The sequence below is a fragment of the Callithrix jacchus genome, chromosome 10 (assembly GCF_049354715.1).
Source record: "Callithrix jacchus isolate 240 chromosome 10, calJac240_pri, whole genome shotgun sequence".
In the NCBI taxonomy this organism is placed as follows: Eukaryota; Metazoa; Chordata; class Mammalia; order Primates; family Cebidae; genus Callithrix; species Callithrix jacchus.
The window spans coordinates 14895253-14916629 of record NC_133511.1 but is presented as its reverse complement, the minus strand read 5'-3'; the positions used below and the strand labels follow the sequence as shown (position 1 = coordinate 14916629).

The following is a 21377-nucleotide window of genomic DNA, read 5'->3' as shown; positions in this document are numbered from 1 at the left end:
AAGGTTTAGAGTTTTCAGATATTATAATGAATGAAGAATGACATTAGCATCTTCGTTGCTATCTACAGTTCTCTGAAAAGGACTCCGTGTATACTTAGACAGCTGTCAAACTTCTTGATAGGTTGAAGATGTTCATTTTAGTGCATATGTCTATTAGTTATTTGATGCATTCAGTAAAAACTTCAGCATAATTATAAGATATGAAGATGAGTATTTGTTAATGTCATCTATGTGATTCTATAGTTACTATTATGCTTATGATTTTATCCATGTAAAATCTGAAGACTCTCCTATGACATTTTGCATTTGGTGCCTTTAAGGACATTCATTGATTCCTTCCACTTGTGATGATTTTGTTTCTTTCTCCAGAACATACTGTAGGACTCTCTTTTTACTACTATTCATGAGAAGAGATGAATGAGACAGAGAATACACTTCTTTAAGATTAATATAGTTACTGATAATAGTAGCTAATATTACCACAGTCCTGTCCTTCTAAGATTAGTGTTCATTCTTAAGATTCCAGGAACAGGAGAACCTAATTATTTTAAAGGGTCTTAGAGTGAGATTTCACACACTGATCAGCTTTAAGACTCCTCTTTTGTTGTAATTAATGTGACTCATCTTGATATTGCTGATTTTTGTTAAATGTTGTAGGCGTAATGTTTATAATTAGCACTCTTATAGATTTGAGGTTAGCTAAGAAGAACCTTGACATTTCATTGCTGTTTTCTAATATTTCCCTCTATGTAATTTTCATTCAGGTTTTCATCTATATGCCCCTCCTTAGAAATATCTTTGGTTATTTTTATTAATGGCTGCAGGCAGTTTTTACTAAATGTGCCTGTTTAGTGGACCATGCGTAAGTATATTCTCTGGTTAGCAGCAGTTTTAATTCATTTTTCTTACAAATGGATTTTGATACTTTACTAACCTTTTGTGTTAGAGCAGACATTATGAAGTTAAAGAAAAACAGGATAGAATTAATAGACCAAAATAAATTTTAAGATTTTTCTTGTCCAACCCTTTTTTATTTCAGAAAAACAGATTTAATTTACCTCATTTATATTTTTGAAAGCTTTCTTGCTCTTAAAATAAAAGCTGAGCAAAGTCAACTTTATATCAATAAACTATTATGATTCACATTATCAGATTTTATTTTATAAACTAAACAACTCACAGTATACTTGCCTATTTCTTCTTCTAACCTTAGCAAAGATTGGAAATAGTGGTCACAATCTTGAGAAAACTATGGGCTTGGAAAAAAAATCATTCAGTATTTCACAGAATGGTGATTTCAACAATAAATAAGTCCTGTATTATTCTACACTGGGCACTTTTTTTTTTTTTTGACAGAGTCTCTCTCTGTTGCTCAGGCTGGAGTGCAGTGGCGTGATCTCAGCTCACTGCAACCTCCACCTCACGCATTCAAACAATTCTTCTCAGCCTCCTGAATAGATGGGACTGTAACAGCCTGTCACCTCATCTGGCTAATTTTTGTATTTTTGGTAGAGACAAGGTTTTACCATGTTGGCCAGGCTGGTCTCGAACTCCTGACCTCAGGTGATCCACCCACTTCTGCCTTCCAGAGTGCTAGGATTACAGGCATGAGCCATTACAACACTGGGCACATTTTCTAATGTTTTTGAAGTTTTCTACATTTTTACCTTAGCCATAAAGCTGAAGATGATGTCACTCTTTGGGCATATAATCTAGGAACAAGCACTGGTTCAGGACTCACTCTGAAGACTTACAGAATTTAGTTATAGAATATCTGTTGCAATTGTTTGGATAATGCCAAACTATAAATAATCCAGGTGAGGACCTAGCTGCTTGTCAGGCTTTTAGCCTCCAAACGAAATTTGGAGGAAACATTGGTGAATTTTTCTCAATCCTTATCTGTACCTTATCATTTCCTTACTTTGAACCAGCAGACATTATTGATAATTGGAAAGAACGTACCATCATCTTTATGAACCAAATGGAGGCAAGAAAGACTTCCCACCGAGAAATATCATTAACGATTAACAGGTAGCGGAGGTTAGGAGAAGCTTGGGGTAAGCAGAGATAAGGGGTTTCCAAGCTCACCATGAAAACCGAGAATGAAGGAAAGATATCCAGGAACACAGGCCAAAACTATCTGACAGAGTATGTTTGTGGCTAAATTCCACTAAGACTCGACAGAGAGACATAAAGGAGTCTTAATAACTGCCAGATCTGTCGCATCAGGAAGATTCCCGTGTTTCCACAGAGTGACCATCAAAGTGTTTCTCCCAAAGTCATACAGATAAAATGGGATCTGATCTGCCCCATTCCCTAGGGATTTCCAGGGTTGCCAGTGGCTTTAGCCATTTGCCCTGTTGTCATATCCCAAGAGAGCCACCTTCCTAAGGGCCTATCCCATCAGTTACCTTACTCCATTACAGTTCTCATTAGGAACCACTGCCTATGTCAACATGAAAAATTATTTTCGTTGCTCTTATTTTTATTTTTTCCTGGACCTTGAAAGGTATCTTTTTGTTTGTTTGTTTCATTTCTTCATTTGTTGAGAAGACACTCCTATATTCGTTACACCTTAATCGTTTTCATTTTTTCTTATACCACTTTTTAAGGTCTTATTTTCTTTAGGCTTTTTCTCTGACATTTCTTCTAACAATTAGCATGTAGAAAAAATATACCTATAATACTGCACTCAGAATGCAATAGTATTTATTAGTCCTAAACATCTAGTCTCTCTGTGTATTCCCTGTCAACTGTTGAGATACATGTGCTGAAAATCTGTAATCTACCTGACTATCATCTAGCATGGATAAACTGTGTTAAGGATACTGCTAGTTGAAGTCATTCCATTTCTTTTGTTACAGGCTTTCTGTGTCTCATAAAATGCTAGCAGATGTGCAACTCCAAATTAGATGTTAAATTATCTCTCTTTTTGTTTATTTTTTCTTCAAATGTAAACTAGGGTTGTTCTTTGCCATGTTTAACTACTCATTTGGGCCATGTCATGTTAGTAACACATCCAGTTGAGCAAATATGTTGTTTTCCTTGTACATAGGAAACAAAGAAAAGGGATGCTTTTGCTCTACTTATTACACCCCCACCACCAACACCACCAATACCACCAAACACTATCTTGCTAAGGAAATATGTGCAACAAATCATTTTGCTTTTACTCTTCTATCATTCTCTCTAGGAATTTTCAACTGTTCCAATTCAGTGTAAAAGTGTTCCTGTGGGCAGAATTTTCACACTGTGGACTAGAACAGTTGGAAATCCCAAATACATGGTTTAATCCCATAATTTATTGAAGCAGTATCAGAGATTTATTATTCAACTTGATCATCAGGATGGCATATTTATACATATTTAATTTCTTGTTTCTCTTCTGAGTTGAGATACTTATTAATCATAAGTCTCAGAACTGTCTTTGCTTATTCATGGTGGTCAGGACACATATTCTTAGATTCACTGTACTGAATTCAGTATTCTCACTGATTTTTATTTCAAGAGGCTCAGTCCTGAGGTAAGGTTGCACATGAAGTTTTACTGTCAACTCAGTTTCATAAAAGATAACATTTTATCATCATCATTATTACCATCACACTACATACTTTTGATTTGATAGCATTTCACTCCCAACTCTGTTACTTTGACTATTTTATCACATATATTTTGATATGCCTACAAAAGAATGGTTTAATTCTGATATGTAAATCTACTTATAAGCACTGAAGAGTCTCTTTCGTCTTTGATTTCCAAAACTTGGAGCACTGGAATTCAGAATCTGGAAAATTGCTGCAGATGAATTGGCATTTCTTATATTACTGCATCTTCATATCCAAAGGGTTTTATTACTACATTATCCAGCAGAGGTTGTGATTATATTCTGGATTTCTATGAATCATTTTAATTACATGGAACTGGTTTGAGGCACAGTTTTTCTGTGCATTTTATGGTGAGTGATTCTTAAGGGACTCAGAGATTTTTATCTTTGCTGGTTAACTTTGGAATCTTTCATTTGAAGATTGAAATTCAAGAGTTTAGTTCAAGCACAAATACTGCTTTTGGGAGTTTCCTGATAGGGATGATCATTTCAATAGTATGTACTCCTCTTTTATTCCCACTGTCTGGTTAATTTTTGAATGACTGGTGACTAATATCTATATTGATATAATGTGCTCAGTGATAACTTAGGAGCGAGACACTGGTTATTTTATTTTTTACTTTTTTTGAGACAGAGTTTCGCTCTTGCTGTTGAAGTGCAATGGTACAATCTCGGCTCACCGCAACCTCCACCTCCCAGGTTCAAGTGATTCTCCTGCCTCAGCCTCCCGAATAGCTGGGATTACAGGCATGCACCACCACGCCCAGCTAATTTTGTATTTTTAGTAGAGATGGGTTTCTCCATGTTGGTCAGGCTGGTCTTGAACTCCTGACCTCAGGTGATCCACCCACCTCGGCCTCCCAAAGTGCTGGGATTACAGGCCTGAGCCACTGTGCCCAGCCACACTGGTTATTTTATAACATAAATTTAGGATAGAAATTCTAAATTACCTAATTTTGCATAATTCACCTTATTTGATGATGACTCTGTATTTCTTTTTCCCCTCTTACAGTGATTTGTTTTAAATTCCCATCAGGAATGTTATAGCAACAATGCAAAATGCATTCTGTGTTTATAAAGCACATATGTTTAATTTGTAGTCCCACCACGTAATCTGATGATCGATATCCAGAAAGACACTGCGGTGGAAGGTGAGGAGATTGAAGTCAACTGCACTGCTATGGCCAGCAAACCAGCCACGACTATCAGGTGGTTCAAAGGGAACACGGAGCTAAAAGGTAAGCTGCAGATTGCCACATACTGAAGTGGTTAGTTGATTCTGGCAGGTTAGGCCTTTGTGAAAATCAAAAACAAATATAAAACATGGCTGCGAAACAAAGCTACTCATTCAGATATGGTTTATAAGCAGTTACGAAATATGTCTGAGGCCAAAGCATAACAGCATTTTATTGTCCTAATCCATGTCCTCATTCTGCTGTTTGAGCATTCATGGTGATATCTGTTGCTCTACTCAGATGCCCAGAAAGAACTGAAACTGTGAACTAGAACTCTTTATGCCAGGAGAAACTTCTGCGAGGACTGTCTCTTGAGCTCAGGATGTCTCTGTCTGTACCTTCTATTCTCATTGCTTTTACCCTGTCTTTTGCAGAGACCCAGAGGGGATCAGAACCCCAAATTTTCAGGGTATACATTTAAAAAAAAGTTTAACAAAGTTTCATATGGTAAATTCCAAGTCATTCTGACATCTCTTACTCTCTCAACTGTGTTGACTGTATGCTTTCCTATAAGAGTGGTTACCCTAAGTGGACTAAGAATTTCATCTTAATTGTGGATTTACAGGGACCCCCTTTCTTGTGAAACCTATGATTCAGTTGCCCAATTCACCAGCCTGTTGCACTGTCTATGATTTTGTGATGACAGTACAAGGCAGCTCCTTTAGCCTCGTTCTGATCGTCTACTTCAGTACTGGGCCATCCCGGGTTCGAGTCCTGGATACTCAAATACCTGCTATCTCAGGTGTTGCATCAGATAAAGGAGACAGCACATACCCTCTTTGTCCATTTTTTTGCCAGTTACCTTAAGTTCCGCTTGTATTTCTGCATTCAAATTTCTTCCTTTTTGAAGTTACTCTGCAGGTAATATACTGCACAAAGGTCGTAGGGCTGAACTCCTCTACTTAAATGACAGAAATGCTAGGGGTGTGCTTCAGTTTCCTCTAAAATGGGGACAATCATATTACATACTTTATGGAATTTTTATGAAGATGAAATGAGTGAATAGTTGTAAAGTATTTAGCTAATACTTGGGCCAAAGTAAGTGCTGTATATATGCTTGTTAAATAAATAAAGAGCATAAGAAAGAAAAGAATCAGCCTTTTTAGAAAGAGGATATAGAAATCTATATCTGGAAGCAGATAAATCTATATATAACAGCTTAACTTTCAAAAAGCTTGTTCTGTTTTAATCTCCTATTTCCTAGGTATGGTTTTGGAAGGAAGGAGTTTCTCATTTCCTCTCTGCTTTTCTAAGTGAATTCAGCCATTAAATGTGTACCGATAAGTACAAAACATTAAAAGAAAGTTAATGGTGTGCCATGTTCCTGGGAGTGCTGAGTTCAGGAAGGGACTGCCTTGGCCTATTCATTCCATCCGGAAGCCTCCTCCCTCCTTTTCTGGGTGTTCTTGGATGTGTCTCCCATCTGGCCCCAAGCCCTGTATCTTACTTTGCTCTAGCCCACTGCCACTGCATTTTTGTGGTCTTCCAAAAGTCTCAGAGTTTAAACATTTCAATTACAATTTCAATTATGTAAATCCATTTAGTTACTTTCTTTCTTAATTGTTGATGATGGGGGTAGGCAAAGGGGGTTGTTTGTAACTCTACTGCTTATTGAATTACTTAGGGGATTTGGATGATGTCCTAGAATTTCTAAATGGCCTGACAGCCTAGTCAATATTTCGAATTCAGTTGGTCGTAGGGGTGAAAACTATTTTTCTTTTTCTCCTCCTGAGTACCTTGAGCAGCCAGACAGCAGACAGTCAGCTGTCTTTTTCTGGGAGGTTTTAAGATAGAAGAAACATACATAATATATTTTAGTAAAAATAGTGTATGTTATTTGGACTTGAAATATATCTTAAATACTATGCTGCCAGGTTGAAAAGTCGGGAATTAAGGAAATAATCATTTCATCAGGTAACTATCCATAGATGACTCTCATCCCAACTAACTGCCATCGTATTTGTTAAAATAGCGATGTTGGGGTTAGAGGACAGAGGGGAGAACATAAAAACAAACTGACAGAAATTCACCCAACTCTGGTTTCTTGGTACATTTTCTGTTCCCCAGGGAAATCGGAGGTGGAAGAGTGGTCAGACATGTACACTGTGACCAGTCAGCTGATGCTGAAGGTGCACAAGGAGGACGATGGGGTCCCAGTGATCTGCCAGGTGGAGCACCCTGCGGTCACTGGAAATCTGCAGACCCAGCGGTATCTAGAAGTACAGTGTGAGTACCCTGGTATCTTATTCCGAGAGTGGTAGAGATGCAATTACCTAGAAACTCTTCAGAAGCCATTTATTCAATGCATTCATTTTATATAACATATATAGTATTCTTATTTTTGGTAGAAAAATAAAGGATTATTTTACTGAAACACTGTACTGCCATATTACAAAATGCCAATGACGATCTGAAAATGCTACATTGAACCCAAAGGCAAAACTGAAATGATTTCAATCTGCTGTAACACATGACTTAATTAATTAATTTCTTTGCATATAGACTGTCAGCATTTCTGTGCCCACTATAAAATCTAGGGTCATTTTCCCCCTTTCTTAATCTCATTGTAAGTACTGAAGTTTGTATAGAAGGGATTTTATTCCCATTCTACATCAGCATTTTGTTTTAAATGGCATGTCCTCTTCTGTTTTAACCTAAATTATAGCAATGAGTTGAAAAGTGACACTTTGGGGTCATTGCCACAATCTTGATGGCTTCATCAGTAAAAGCTAGATCGTAGTGAATGAGGTTTTGTCCTTACCAGGCTCTGTAGATGGAATATGTTCTCCTCATCTTCTCCTCTGGACCCTTCTGCTTAAGAAGAAAAAGTACTTTTCTGCACAAATCCATTCTTATGCCAAGGTTGTGGCTAAGTAGCCAGCTTCTCACTTTTTATCAAAAAGCAAGGGGGAAAAACAAAACAGCTTCTCACTTTGTATCTGGCTTCTGAAAAATCAAGGTGATATTTGAGTACGCATAGTGAAAATGTTACCAGAGTTTGGTTGGGATGGCAGTGATTGGATGTCTCATGAAAGAAACTTTGTGAATCCTTGGATTAATTTCCTAGGGCTGCCATAGCAAATTATCACAAACTTGGTAGCTTAAAATAGTAGAAACCTCTTTCCTTACAGCTCTGGAGGCCAGAAGTCCAAAACTGAGGTTTTGGCAGGACCACACCCCCTCTCCCCTGAAGGTTCTAGGGGTAGATTATTCATTGACTTTTCCAGCTCTGGAAGTCCCAGGAGCTCCTTAACTTGTGGCCTCACCACTCCATTCTCCACCTTCATCTTCACACGGCCTTCTCTTCTCCTCTGTGTGTCTCTTATGAGGACATTTGCCGTTGCATGTAGGGCTCACCCAGATAATCCAGAATGACCTCATCTCCAGATCCTTAATCTGTAAAGACCTTTTTTTTTTTTTTTTTTTTCCCCCAAATTCAGCTACAGTCACAAATTCCAGAGGTTAGAACATAAACATATCTTTAGGGTCCACCATTCAACTCCATACAATCCTTAGCGCGTGTCTTAATCATCTGAGCAGAATGGGGGGGTGGAGTGGGAAAAGTTACAAAAAGTTACTTCTAAGACACTATCTCATTCCAACCTTTTCTTAACTTCATGAGCTTGGCTCAATTTAACATTACATAATGCAGGGGTTTCTCATTAATTCATTTCATCTGCTTCATTATGGGCATCATGCTTATAATTTTCATATCACTAAAACTATTGTGGTATAATGTCCCTATAATGGGAAAACAGAAATGATCAGATATTATCTAAATTAGCAGATAGTAGATTTCTTGTGACTTTGTTAATATGTAATTCATTTAAGCAAACTTAATATCCATTAACTCTCTTTGTAGGGGCCCATTAGCTTTAATAATACATTAGCTCTTTGTATGTCCTGAGTAGATATTCACCCAGTTTCCACCCTAAACTCTTTCAGTATTATCCCAGAGTATCTTTTAAATAGAATATAGTCCCACTCACCTACAAAATTACCCTCACTCCCAAATGCAAAATATTTCAAGTGCTATACCTCCTACTTCTTGGAAAACTTGATAATGATCCTCATAAGGCTTGTCTTCCGTATTCTGTCGATTCAAGGGAGATTTGTCCTTTTAAGAAAAGGAATAAGGCTCCACATCTGAATCCATTTGATGTCAATCCAACAAAGTACTCCTAGCCTTCAACTGCCGGAAAGTAAGTCTAATTCCCTCCAGAAACAAGGACGTACCAATTGTTTATTTAAAACTCTAATATGGCACCTTTTTATGGGAGACTCTGTTTTTTAATCCAAGAAAATCATACAAATATTTTAGCCCTTATTACACTTTTTGGAATGCACATAAGGAAAAAAATATTTTTTGTATAAAGGTAAGTTGAGAATTACAAAGCATCACATTAATCCTGAATGGAACTTTGGGTCTGTTTTGATATCTTAAGTAAGGCTCTCTATGCTCAAGAAAGTTTACTGCCCTCCACTCCTAGAGTACTACTGAGAACTTTGCAGAGTCAGCCAGGAATTCCTTCTGTAGCTTCTTCAAACACAATTGGGATTCTCTACATTTCCTACTAGCTTTACTTTCCCTGAACACCAGCAGCTGTGCAGTAACAAAGAGCCTCATTCCTCAAATGCCTGAAGCACTCAGTCACTGGGCCCTGAAGTCTGATCAGTCATTGCCCGGTGCTGTTGATGGCTCAACTCTGGTGCCCCCCACAGCTGTCCTTCTCTCTGCAGAAAAGTAGCGCCATATCTTGATGACCATGAGGAAAGAAGAGACACTTGAATACATGAGATTCCTAGAATAATTTATTGAGTAGCCAGTCTGCATGGAGGTTGAATTATTTTGGATAGCTGCGAGGAGTAACATTGCACCTGTATTTTAATATTGACTCATGCCCTTGAAATCGCAGTTCTTAACCTTTTGGGGATCATTGGCCCCTTTAAAAACCCTTTGATAGTTATAGACCTGGAAAAGATGAATACAAGCACGTATTCACCATATTCTACTTACAGTCTAGGGAGTCCATTTACCCCTCAGGGTTTTCTGAAATCCAGTTATTTGAGGACCACTGTCACAATTTTGCCATATTTATGGGTCGTCTGTATTTTTACCTGACTTAGAATTTTTCTTTAAGTCATTTTATTGCTTTAGCCTAACCAGGACCTATATAAAAATATCTATTAAATTAAACATTTTATTTGTTATGTATAGTGTCTAATAAGCTTTAAAATAAGTGTACAACTAATTTTTTTCAATGTCCTTTCCTTTGCTACCTAAAAAGATTTCTTACATTCTCAGTGAGAAACAATAGGTTTTCACTAGGAAATACTGATCCCATTCATGGACCTCAGAATCTACTCTGAGTAAATTAGGCTACTGTGGGGGCAAATCTAATCTAATCTAAATAAGGTTACCGTGGGGGAATTAATTACACTGACTTGGTTTAAGCCTGGCCAATTTTGCTCCATGAAGGTTTATGGAAACCTCTCTTTATCCCCATCTAAGATGAATGATGTTAACCAGGACATGAACAGGGTTAAATGACAGATCATGGGTTTGAATTCTACATGAAGGAATTTTTTTAAAAATACTATTAAAAATGAAATGAAATAATGAAAACATGCATTATATGTCATTAAATATCTTGGTTTAAATATGACAGGGAAAAAAGAGAGGAGGGAAAAAAAGAAGGGAAGTATTGCACTTCTCTCCTTAAAATGGAGTGCCACCATATTGCATAGAAGACAAGCCTTGTGCTACAACTTGGAATTGCTTTTGTCTTCTGGATTTAAGTCCTAATTAATTGAACCAGGATTTTGCAGTGTTTGTTTGTTAGGACCCTTATTTGTGATACCAGGAGAAATTGTTGTGCCCAATTATGTGAAAAATCAGCCAGATGTGTGTGCTGTCATACTTTTAATAATCCTTAAGTTTTCAGTGAGTACAGATATTTATTGTGTAGTATGCATCGAAGTGATTAACATCAGTGTAATTTATCATCTGGAGATTTCTGAACATAAATAAATGAGTTGTTTTGTTCAGCAAGGTGTTGACCCCTTCAGAATCAGTGAATTAAAGTCCCCCCCTTTTTTATTATAAATATGAAAGGCACCACAATCAGCCAAGTGTTCAGTTATTTGATTTTCTGGGGCATTAGCCACTCTTGTTTGTGACATTTCCCTGTTGGGTGCTCGTTTGCAAGCTCATTAATAAGGTTTTCTCATAGGAACGTTCCTGGGAATGAAGAACATACAGTAGGGCTCTTAGTTTTCTAGCTTTCATTCTGAGACTCAGCAAGGGTACAGCAGCAGCACGCAGTTAAATGTTTAAAACAGATAATTATGCTCCCAAGCTAGAAGAGCTCAAAGCTCTCTTTCCTCAGATGTTATGCAGAGAACCGTTTTGCTTTTTAATGTTCCGAGCTATATGACCCTAAAATCTTTCTGTGCATTTTTTTCTTGCGAATGTCTGTACAGGTGGTGTTGCCCACATTTACAACATGGTTGATTATAGCAGAGCGTGATACAATTGTAGCGCGGTTAGTAGAGCTTCAGATCTGAGGGAATGTACTCTTGTCAAATAAAAGCCTGTTTAAACGGGAACAGTTCACTGTCTGAGCGTTAAGAGAAAACTGTCTAAATAACATCAAGGTGGCAACACATAGCGACATAAGCTGGAAATTCAAAGAAAAGCTGTGACCCTCAGTATGGAATTCAGATTGCTTTGCACAAGGGAGGAAAGCCTTCCTCTGGACTGGGGTGAATACGAAGCTCCTGAATTACTGCTGTGTGGCTTTTGCTTTCACCCATCATAGCCTCGCTCTTTAAAATGTTTGGCAAAAATTCTCATTTTGTGAGGGTTTTGTGTTTGTACATATTTGAAAAAAAGAAAGAAAATTCAGAGATGAGTTTTGAAAGGAAGAATGAAAACAAAGACAGACTCTAGAAATAGGTGTTTGAATGCCTTGCCTGCTCTGATTATCATCTGACAGTTAATCGTGTACGTGGGCATCATTTTCAAAATGAGTTTTATTGACTGCATGTAGCTAGGTATTTTAGAAATCCATAGTCCTGTTCATCCAAGGTCCAGAGAAGGGTAGATTTTTTTTTCTTTCATTCCCTCAACTGGAGGAAAATTGGGCATTGAGGAGATGATCAAAACCTGTTCTTTATCTGTGCCAAAATAAATGTTTCTCTGATATCGATAGTACCCTGCGGTGAAGGAGAGAGGAAAATCTGGAAATCAGAAAATCTTTCCGATTTGGAGTGGAGGATAACACTTAGTTTCCAAGAGCAGCTTCTGTATTACATCCTCTCCCTCATCAATTCTGTTCCCAGGTTGTATTCTTCAAAGCATAAATAGCTGGCGTTTTCAGATTTGGCCTGTTTCTTTCTTATCTCCAGTCTTTTTTTTTTACAGAATACGTTCTTCCTCCCACTCTCCCTTTAATTTTTTTTTTAAAGCAGTGAATTGAGTTTCAGGGAAGTTATTTTTGTATTTATGATTCCTTATGAGAAATAATCGAGGAATGAAGAACCCCGATTGAAGCTAACTTTTTAACCTATTATTTCTTTGTGTTAACACAGAGTTGTGTTGGTTCCAAGTTCCTGATATCATAAGGACTGTAGATTGTTAGTGATGCAGTCTGCAGTACCAAAAGGGTCAAGAGGCTGAGTAACCAGTATTCAAAATACGAAGAGTGAGTGAGTGTTGGGCAAATGCATCATGAGCAAGACTGGAATGACCCTTAAGGGGAAAGCCTTTGCCTTTATACCTGCCTTCTGAATGCATACCCTGAAGAAAGAGGCTGTTTTACTAAGGACCACCTTCTCACATCTCACTGATCTTAATGTTTTGTAAAAGATGTGTCTGTGTAGCTGTGGACATCGAATACTTACATAGCAAAACCTTCACTTAATGGTTTTTAACTCAAGGTTAATTTTTGATTCTGTGTAAGGTTAAATGGTTGTGAAGCTGGCATCTAAAAGGAATGGTCAAACAACATCCTTTATGATTTCCTATAAGATACCACTTAGAGACACACTGGAAGTGCTAAAGAAATATGTAGTGAAATTGAAGTAGGTAAAGCAGAACACCTGGGCTGAACCTTGGATTTGGGGAGCTGAATTGATCTTCCAAAAGAAAAGCATAATTATATTTTGTGATGAGAACTAAGAGGAACTCATGATCTCATTTTGTTTTATTTTTAATCAGTAGTAAAGATGGAAGGAGAAGTCCATGCCCCAGTATTTCTTCACTCATTCACTTATTCCTTCATTCATTCATCCAGCAGCTGTGTCTTTACTGGCACTCTTCTAGTTACCAAGACTTCAAGAAACAGAAAACAAAAAACCTACTCTTGTTACAGAGGGAACATTCTTGTACAGAGAATCTTGCTGTAGGGATTTTCTTGCCCAGTATTTGCTTTCAAATTTTGAAAACTGCTTCTAAGACACTGCAGAGTATTCTATGAGTATGTACCCCCATTTAAAAAGCACTGGGAACAAAGCTTTCTGCCAAACACCGTGGGATAAAATTTGATTCTTTTGGGTAAACGGTAATTTTAATACCCACAAACCTACCTGCAAGTCGCAGCAAGAGAAGACTGCATTCTACTGTGGTAATGTGGGGCATGTTCTTTGGTCCTACGTCAGTCCTGCCAGATTTGACTCCTCCCACTCACAATAGTTCAGCCCTCTTCAAGAAGCCCAGTTTCAGTACTACAATTCATACAACACATGTAACAGCAGGAGGTGCTTCACCTTGCAAACAAACAAAATAAACGGCAGTGAAAATTATCCATGAATGTATTATGACAATTGAAAGCAAATCTTTTGCAAGATGTTCTCTTTAACTCCTCTGAGAGCTCTGCGTGACTCTGTTCATTCACCAATCCCAGTCACCTTGCATTGCTAGACGTTGCCCTCCTTTAGCTGCAAAGCTGTCCTTTCCCAACAATTTAGACAGCCATATTGTAGGGGCTGATTCTTGCTTTGAGCTCAAACAGCTTCTAACACTCACTAAATCTCAGGTTAATCTTTGCATTGTCATTCTACTCCAAACTGCAATAATCCTCCATGATCGACAAAGACTCTTCAGTCAATGCTTCCTCACTTGAATACACAGGGGCTGACCCAGACCCTCTACCCAGACATTCTGATGTCATCTGTGCCCATGCTGCCCTTGAGTTCTCCCTGGTAGGACTTGAAACAATTAGCACTTGATCCACAAGCATCAAATCCCATAATCCCTGGTGTTTGAGAATATTGGGTGAAATCTAAGTAAAGAAACATGAAGAAGAGCCCGTGTCCCAAATGCAGTTGCAGAAAGAGATTTGCACTCAAGCCCCTGGACCTGGTTGGATTGCGCTCATCAAAGACAATATGACATCTGCATTTCCTGATTTAGAAATTCTCAGGAAGAGAGGGAAGGTTGTGGGAACTCCAGGGATAATAGGTCACCCACTGGCATGTCTCCTGCTAGGATATCAGGATGCCTTTTCCATTGACTCAGCTCTGCTCCTCTCTGCTACCCAGGAAGGGTGACATCCCAGTCATGAGGAAACTGCAAAGTACCTTTTTCTAAATAAAGGAATGCAAAGACCTGATATGTTAGTGTTTGGGCCTACAGAGGAGACTGTGCCTTTTCATTTACGTAGGAAACTGAATTACAGGTTACGGAATCTTGAGTTTCATCTTCTGAAAAGATCACAGAATGTGGCGCAAGGTCAGACTGGCATGAAATCAATTGTAATCTGCCAGCAAGCCATTCTAACCTCTTTAAGAGTTTCCTTTTATATATTTTTTCCTTTTATAGAGAGCAAAGTACATTTAAAGAAAGTCTCATCAAATCAGAATGTCTTTCTAATATTATTTTTTTAATTGGTTGCTACTGTAGTGTGACCTAAAGCCTCCTGGTATTTAACCCTCTGTGCAACTTTGACTAATGAACAAATTTTGTCTGCTATAGCACGTCTTTTATGGGTTTTAAAAAAAATTAAAGTGTGTGATGAAAACCTCAGATCCCTCGACCTAATTGATTGGCTGTTGCTGATGCCATGTCTATCACTGTAATGTTCTCTAAGTGTACACACCTACCTATTTTTCTTCTTTTTCTATAGCAGTTCCATTTTATAATGACGTTAAGCCATTCTGAGCGATACATTTCTGGGCAGTTATTGCACTTGGGTAGAAAGCATCATCTGGCTTTTGGCCTTGTGCCTTACAACACCAACTGAGGCGTAAAATGATCCCCCAGAAAATGTACTAGGCTTTTACCTCATTACTTAAAAATAAATCTTGGAGGCTGGTTCTGTTTCAGAAAAGATTTGGTGGGTTATAACATTTGATTTATGAACATAATTAAAATATAAATGATGAGCTCTGGGCTATTCAATCAGCCATCTGGATTGTTCAGTATTTTGACATATTCATATTGTAGTCAGGATCTTCGATGGAAAATTTAATGTCCCTTAGTTCTAGAGGTGCCAGTGGAATCCCAGGGTTTCTGTTCCACCTGTTGAGAATGCTTAAGTTTCTCTTTCAGGACAAAGGAAGGGAACAGAATTTGTTTTTAAGTTTCCATCACCCAGGGATAGATCTCCTCACATAGACCTTCTATAATATTTGATTCCTAGTCTGGGCGAGAGGATAGCTCATCTGCCCGTGGCCAGATAATATGCCTATAAATACTACATGTGTCAACAGAGGGGAACATTCTTCTGTGTAATGCAAGCAAGACCAATGCTTACCTTTTCAGCCGCTATTACGGTAACTGTGGCAGCTGTAGCCATGAGTAGATAGGAGCTGTTTCTCCAGAACTTAAAGAGTAAATTGGGAAAATCAGTTATCAAAACTGAAGATGTATTTTCTGTGGTTTAGTACATGGTTTTTAAAATAAATTTCAGGTCTAGCAAATCTTTAGCTTGTTCTTCCTAATGTATGTGAATGATTGACAACTGATCAACAGCTCATTAGGAACATAAAAAAGCATTTAACTAAAATCAGGTATTGAAGAAGAGGGGTGGATTAAGTTTTTCAACACTGTCTTTATTACTGATGGAAGTTGAGCATGTAAAATCCTTAGTGCACTGTGCTGAAAAATATGCCCGCTCTGTTTGCTTATACATTACATGAAGGAAAAAAGAAGAAACAAAATCCTTCCACACAGGCCAGCAAGCATTCTGCTGCTTCTTAATTAATGGCCAAAGTCAGCAGTGCATGAAAAATGTAGCCCTTCCGTGGATCAGAGATTAACCTATAAGCAAATGTTACATTTCAGCCCAAATTTTGGGCTTTTAATTTAGCCTCACACAGAATGGCTCACGGGTAAGAATAACAGAGGTCCCCTAACTGGGAACTCTAGTAAATGCTGCTGTTTCAGGGTATGAACTCTTAGGTAGCAGGTCTTTTGTTTTTTGTGTGTCCATTGTCATAACCTTCTTCCATTTTTTTTTTTGTATCTTTTGTAAAAAATAAACTTCAACTAGCTGTGTGTGTGTGTGTGTTACACAATCACAGACAATAAACTTACATCTGATGCCCAGCAATTGTAGTTAAGCCTGTATGTGGCCTCTGTCTCTAAAATGAGTGCCCAGGAGCTCTCGAACCAGCCAGTGCTAGTTCAAGGTTATTCTGTTTATTTTTTACAAGTACTTCTGCTTTTCTTTAAAGACTAAAAGACTACCTTCCCGACCCAGTTATCAGTATCTGGAAACCTTGACACCATTTTGCTCTTAAACATTTTCTTTGCCAACATGTCCAAGAATAGAACTGTGTAACTTGCAAGGGTCAGCTGGAGCTTCTGGGCTTGTTAACATTACCTTCTCTGGCAAGAGACTTAGATTCTCAGAAAGCGCTACCAATTCACAGTATGCAGTGCACACTGGTGGGTGAACAAGGGGACACTCTTAAAAGGTTTTGAATGCCATGTAATTTTTAGAGGCATGAGAGAAAGATTTGTGATAGGAAAGAGACTGTAAGAATGTATCTAGAAAGCATCCATGCCTAGTGAGGACGTCCTTGTGCAGCTTATATAACTGTGTACAGGGTGGGATTGGTTGAGCCTTGCCATAATATTTCGGTCTTCTCCCTTATTCCATAGGATGAATGTTAATGAGCTAACCACAGCTTGTAAAAGGCCAAGGGGCTATTGTTTAGGTGGTATGATTGTCTGAGAAAGTAAAACTATGGTAATTGTTTTGACCTTTCAGCCAACTGATGTCTTGCCCTCTCACATTTATTACTCTTGGGTACATTTCTAAAAATATGCATTTCCAGAGCCACAGAATTCAATGAGAAAACTGATTTAGGGATTAATAGCTTGTTAGTTCAGCACAGAAAAAAACAATCTCCTGATTCCATTCTGGTTTTATTTATAAATGTATTTGTATATGTATGTATGTTAATTCCAGCTTCTGTAGCTTCCCTCCCCATTCCCTGAACCTCCCATCATTTATCTCTCGTAGCCATATCCCCATGCTGAAAAACATCCAGTTTTAAGTAGCTGGTGGAAATAAGAATACTTAAATCTCGTTCCTAAGTACCTCAGTGCATTAGGAAACTACACTTGGCTTTAACTATGGATTGCCATTGGAAATGCAGTTGTGAATTAGAAATCTATCCCAACATAGACTCATGGGGCTAGCTCATCTTGGATGAGCTCCTTCGGTCTGTGGGTACCAGAGTTCTCATCCCTAAAACTGGGCTTATTCTACCACCAATGATGGTTCCTATGGTTCCTAGGAGAGTAGATCCTGAGTAAATATCAGTATCTTTTTAATGTTTACACTGAGATGTCAAAGAGTTTTCACTGTTTGGGGGGGTGGGTGGGTGGGTGGCTCCTAAAACTTCCCAGTTCTTTTTTCTTAAGCCATTGGAATAGAATTCAGAAGTCCTGCCTTTCCCATTTGAAAATAAGAACATAGAAGAGACAAACTTATTAATGTGCAGTGTCACAACATATTGTCACATAGTAATATATGATGAAATGCATCAGTTCTGAGCACCACAGATATCTATGGCTTCACCTCAGCATGAAGGCAAATGAGTTTCCTTTAGCTTGAGTGAGTTTGGAGATAAACTTCAGTGTAACAAAATGTATTTCACAGGAAATGTTTGATGTGGCGCAGTTGGCTTATGAATCTCTTATCTATTTGCGGTTCACTCCTTAGAGTTATTAGTCAATTTAATTTGAGCAAATGCCAGGATTACTAACTAATTAGAAGGGTGTTACTGAAGGCATTGGATGCGAGAGAGTAAGTGCTGGTACTGTGGGCTTTGAGGCAGTGTGTGAGTCTGATTTTGCCTGATGATACCATTTGCTAAACATTATACTTTGTGTTGTTGTCACACAGATAAGCCTCAAGTGCATATTCAGATGACTTATCCTCTGCAAGGCCTAACCCGGGAAGGGGACGCGCTTGAGTTAACATGTGAAGCCATCGGGAAGCCCCAGTAAGTTCTGAAGGCCAAGGTTGGCAGAGGGTCATGAGCAGTAAATGTCACAACGCAGACATGTGCGTTCACCACTCCTTGGCCTGTCACCTGTCTCCTGCTGCAAGGGATGGATGGTTTTTCAGGAACTAAAGAATATTCAGTGTGAGGGGAAATAAATATCCGTAGTTCTTAATGGTCAAGACTGGGAGAAAAATTAAATGCCAGCTAAGATTGAAATCTCAGCTAATTCTGTTTTATTATCATCAACAAGATTGTCAGGACTATTTTCTCACACACACACAGAAATAATCCTAATAAATTCTTGGTGTGCCCACAATCTAATGATATATCTGCCACCTTTTGAGTTAATGTCTAAGCTGCTAGGAAGATCGTTTTAAGACTTACATTAAGCTGCTGTGTTTAGGGCTAGCTGTAGGCAAATGAATTTGCCCTCCCTTTAATTTTGCATCTTCTTCCCTCAAAGTATCATACTTGACTCCCAGAAATATTTTTGTTACTAAGGAAAAGCTAAGGAACTTTTCTTAAGGAGGAGACATACGCCACTTCATAAGACAAAAAGAAGAAACAACTTAGACTCTTGTCTTATTGAAAGTATAAAGGAGCCACTTCAGTTACCCTGCGAAATGATCCAAAATGAATTAGAGGAACCACATACAGCATCACTCATACAGCAAAAAAGCTACACAGTGGTGCCGCTTTAACCACTGTTACATTTACTTAGTGGGTGGGGGACACTTCTTTTGTATTTCTAGTAAAGATTGTTTTTAACTGTTTCTTAGGGGGAAAAATCAAATTGTGGATTCATGAAATGGAATAATAGGTCAATGTTGGGATTAAGGGCCCTCACTTCAGTGGCACCCAACAAAAACCAGCATTGAGCTCCCTCTGCTGTCCCTGTGGTATGATTTTTTTTCCCCCTCAAAGAGTTTTGCGAGCCAGAATCATCACAGTTTTCATATAAAGAAATCAGAGCATCTTAACAAAGCTTCCCCAGAAATCTCTGGAAAGAAGACTCACGATTTTAACTAAGGAATGATCTATGACAAGAGACCAGAAAGCCAAAGGGGGCTCTGGCTGCTGTTGTTTCTCTCTTCTCATTTCAGCCCTCCCCCTCTTTGTACTTACCTTTCTGTGGGCTAGAATTTCCTTCCCTCTGTCCTAACCGTGTGGAGTTTTAAATGACCTTTAGGAGGTGGAAAGTGGTCTTGATTCTGTTTCACTTTTCCTGTGGTGTTCCCAAGTTCTTTGCTTTTGAATGCTTCAAGCTTCAGTAGAGTGATCTTTTTCTCTTTTGAGCACTGCCAAAGATTCAGATCTTTCTTTTTGTAAACAGTTTGAATTATGCCCTAATTAGCATCTTTCTTCCAAAATAACCCAATGGAGGAAGAAAAAAAAATTATCAGAGATCTCTTGCCACTTGCAATACCTGTGCTCAGCCACATGAACCACAGTTACAGTATGTGGCTTGCTAACCTATACTTTGTTTTTGTGTTTTTCCCCTGAAGAAGGTACTGTGACCAATTGAAAGTGCCACGGGGACAGTAAATTACATATTTTCTTCAGGACATTTATGCCAGAGAGGGGATTTGTTTGTTCCTTTCAAATAGGAGCTGGTATATGGTTGTGTGAGCAAGCTCACATTACTCTCCTGCTATCCCTTCTAGCATATTACCTATTTATTTTCTCAAGAAATTGCATACAATAAAAATGGTAATTTAACTTGCCATTAAATGTTGTGAATATTCTCAGCACTTACCCCTACTGATTGTTTCAGCTGTCAAGCAGCAGGACATTAGGTCTGATTGCCAGGCAGGCCCATTTGCCATTGCCTACAAGGAGGACATATGCAGTACTAATTTTTAAATAATTTACTGGGTTGTGATGACAAAGCCATATGTAATTAAGGAAAAATTGTGACTTCACATCCCATTTGAAAATTGGAATGCTACTTGACAGGGCTAACTTGAGGATCGGTTCATCATTAAGCATGGGTCTCCTGTCGTGTCGCTGCTCCCAGAGGCAGCCATAGGAACTGGAAGGAAGTCACTTCTGCGCTGGGATCTCTGTTGTCCTTCCTTCAAAATGAAAGTTTTCAGGCACAATTCTAAATGTGGCCTCAATTTCATAGGAGGTTGTGGGAGATGCCTCGAAGAATGGAAGTTTTCAAAAGATAGTTGGTGTGTATGCATTTGTAGCTTTGGCAAATCTTGTGAAATTTGCTTTTTCCTGATGGATACAAATGTGGCACTTTAAATCACTAAAACAGACTTGTCTCTGATGAGCAAATGCCCTAGGCCCTAAGAGATTCATGTGGAATGTATTCCGTGGTCATCTGCCTGAGAGCCCTACCCACAAGCTTGGGGGACTGCAGGGGCACACACACGGAAAGTTCTTGCAATATGCAGGCCTTGGAGAGCCAGTAAAGAAGGCAATTTGCCAAGGAGCAGATAGACATGGTGGACCACGGCCTCAGAGACAAGGGTGGCATTCTGGGTAGGGGGAGGCAGGTTATGGGGAGGGGTTAAGGAGAAGAGGAAATGATTACATCTTTCCTGAATCAAAGAGGCCCAAGAAAAGCACTATTCAGTTATAAAAGTCCATTCCTTTTGGTGAAACTCAAAATCCATTTAAATATCACAAGAGGCTTCTAAACAAGTCTTGGTGTGTTAGTAACTATCAGATTAATGCACGTATCACTAGCCAAGAACTTGATTTCTTTCCTAATTAATGAGATGTTAACAATGGGTGAGCTCTGTCCTGCCTGAATTGGTGTAAAACCACACAGCAGGGCATAAAAATAGTGCACACTGGTTTATTTGCTGATTTGTCAAAGATGAATTGGAAATAATGAGACTCCTGCTTATGGTCTGTTCAGAGTTTTTCAACACCTGATTGTGTTTAAAAAAAAAATTGTATACCAAACAGATTTTTGGAGACTTCACAGTTGTAACTCTGTGAACTTAAAATATCTCCAGTAGGTCCTCAATAATCGTGGCACCCTGCATGTGATTCATTTAATGCATTGGTGAGAAGTTTGATGTAGACATCTTAATGGGAAATGATAATGTGACTTG

General features: G+C 38.5%; 1 protein-coding gene across 26 annotated transcripts in view; it reads left to right on the top strand.

The window, feature by feature from the left end:
* CADM1 (cell adhesion molecule 1) overlaps positions 1-21377 on the top strand; it is a 336780-nt gene that overhangs the window by 265411 nt on the left and 49992 nt on the right. For all 26 annotated transcript variants that reach the window (XM_035264633.3, XM_002754498.5, XM_035264632.3 and 23 more), the window contains 3 exons: positions 4705-4842; positions 6907-7065; positions 18201-18300. In XM_035264633.3, coding sequence (XP_035120524.1) covers positions 4705-4842; positions 6907-7065; positions 18201-18300 — 397 coding nt within the window. The remainder of the gene's footprint in view (positions 1-4704; positions 4843-6906; positions 7066-18200; positions 18301-21377) is intronic.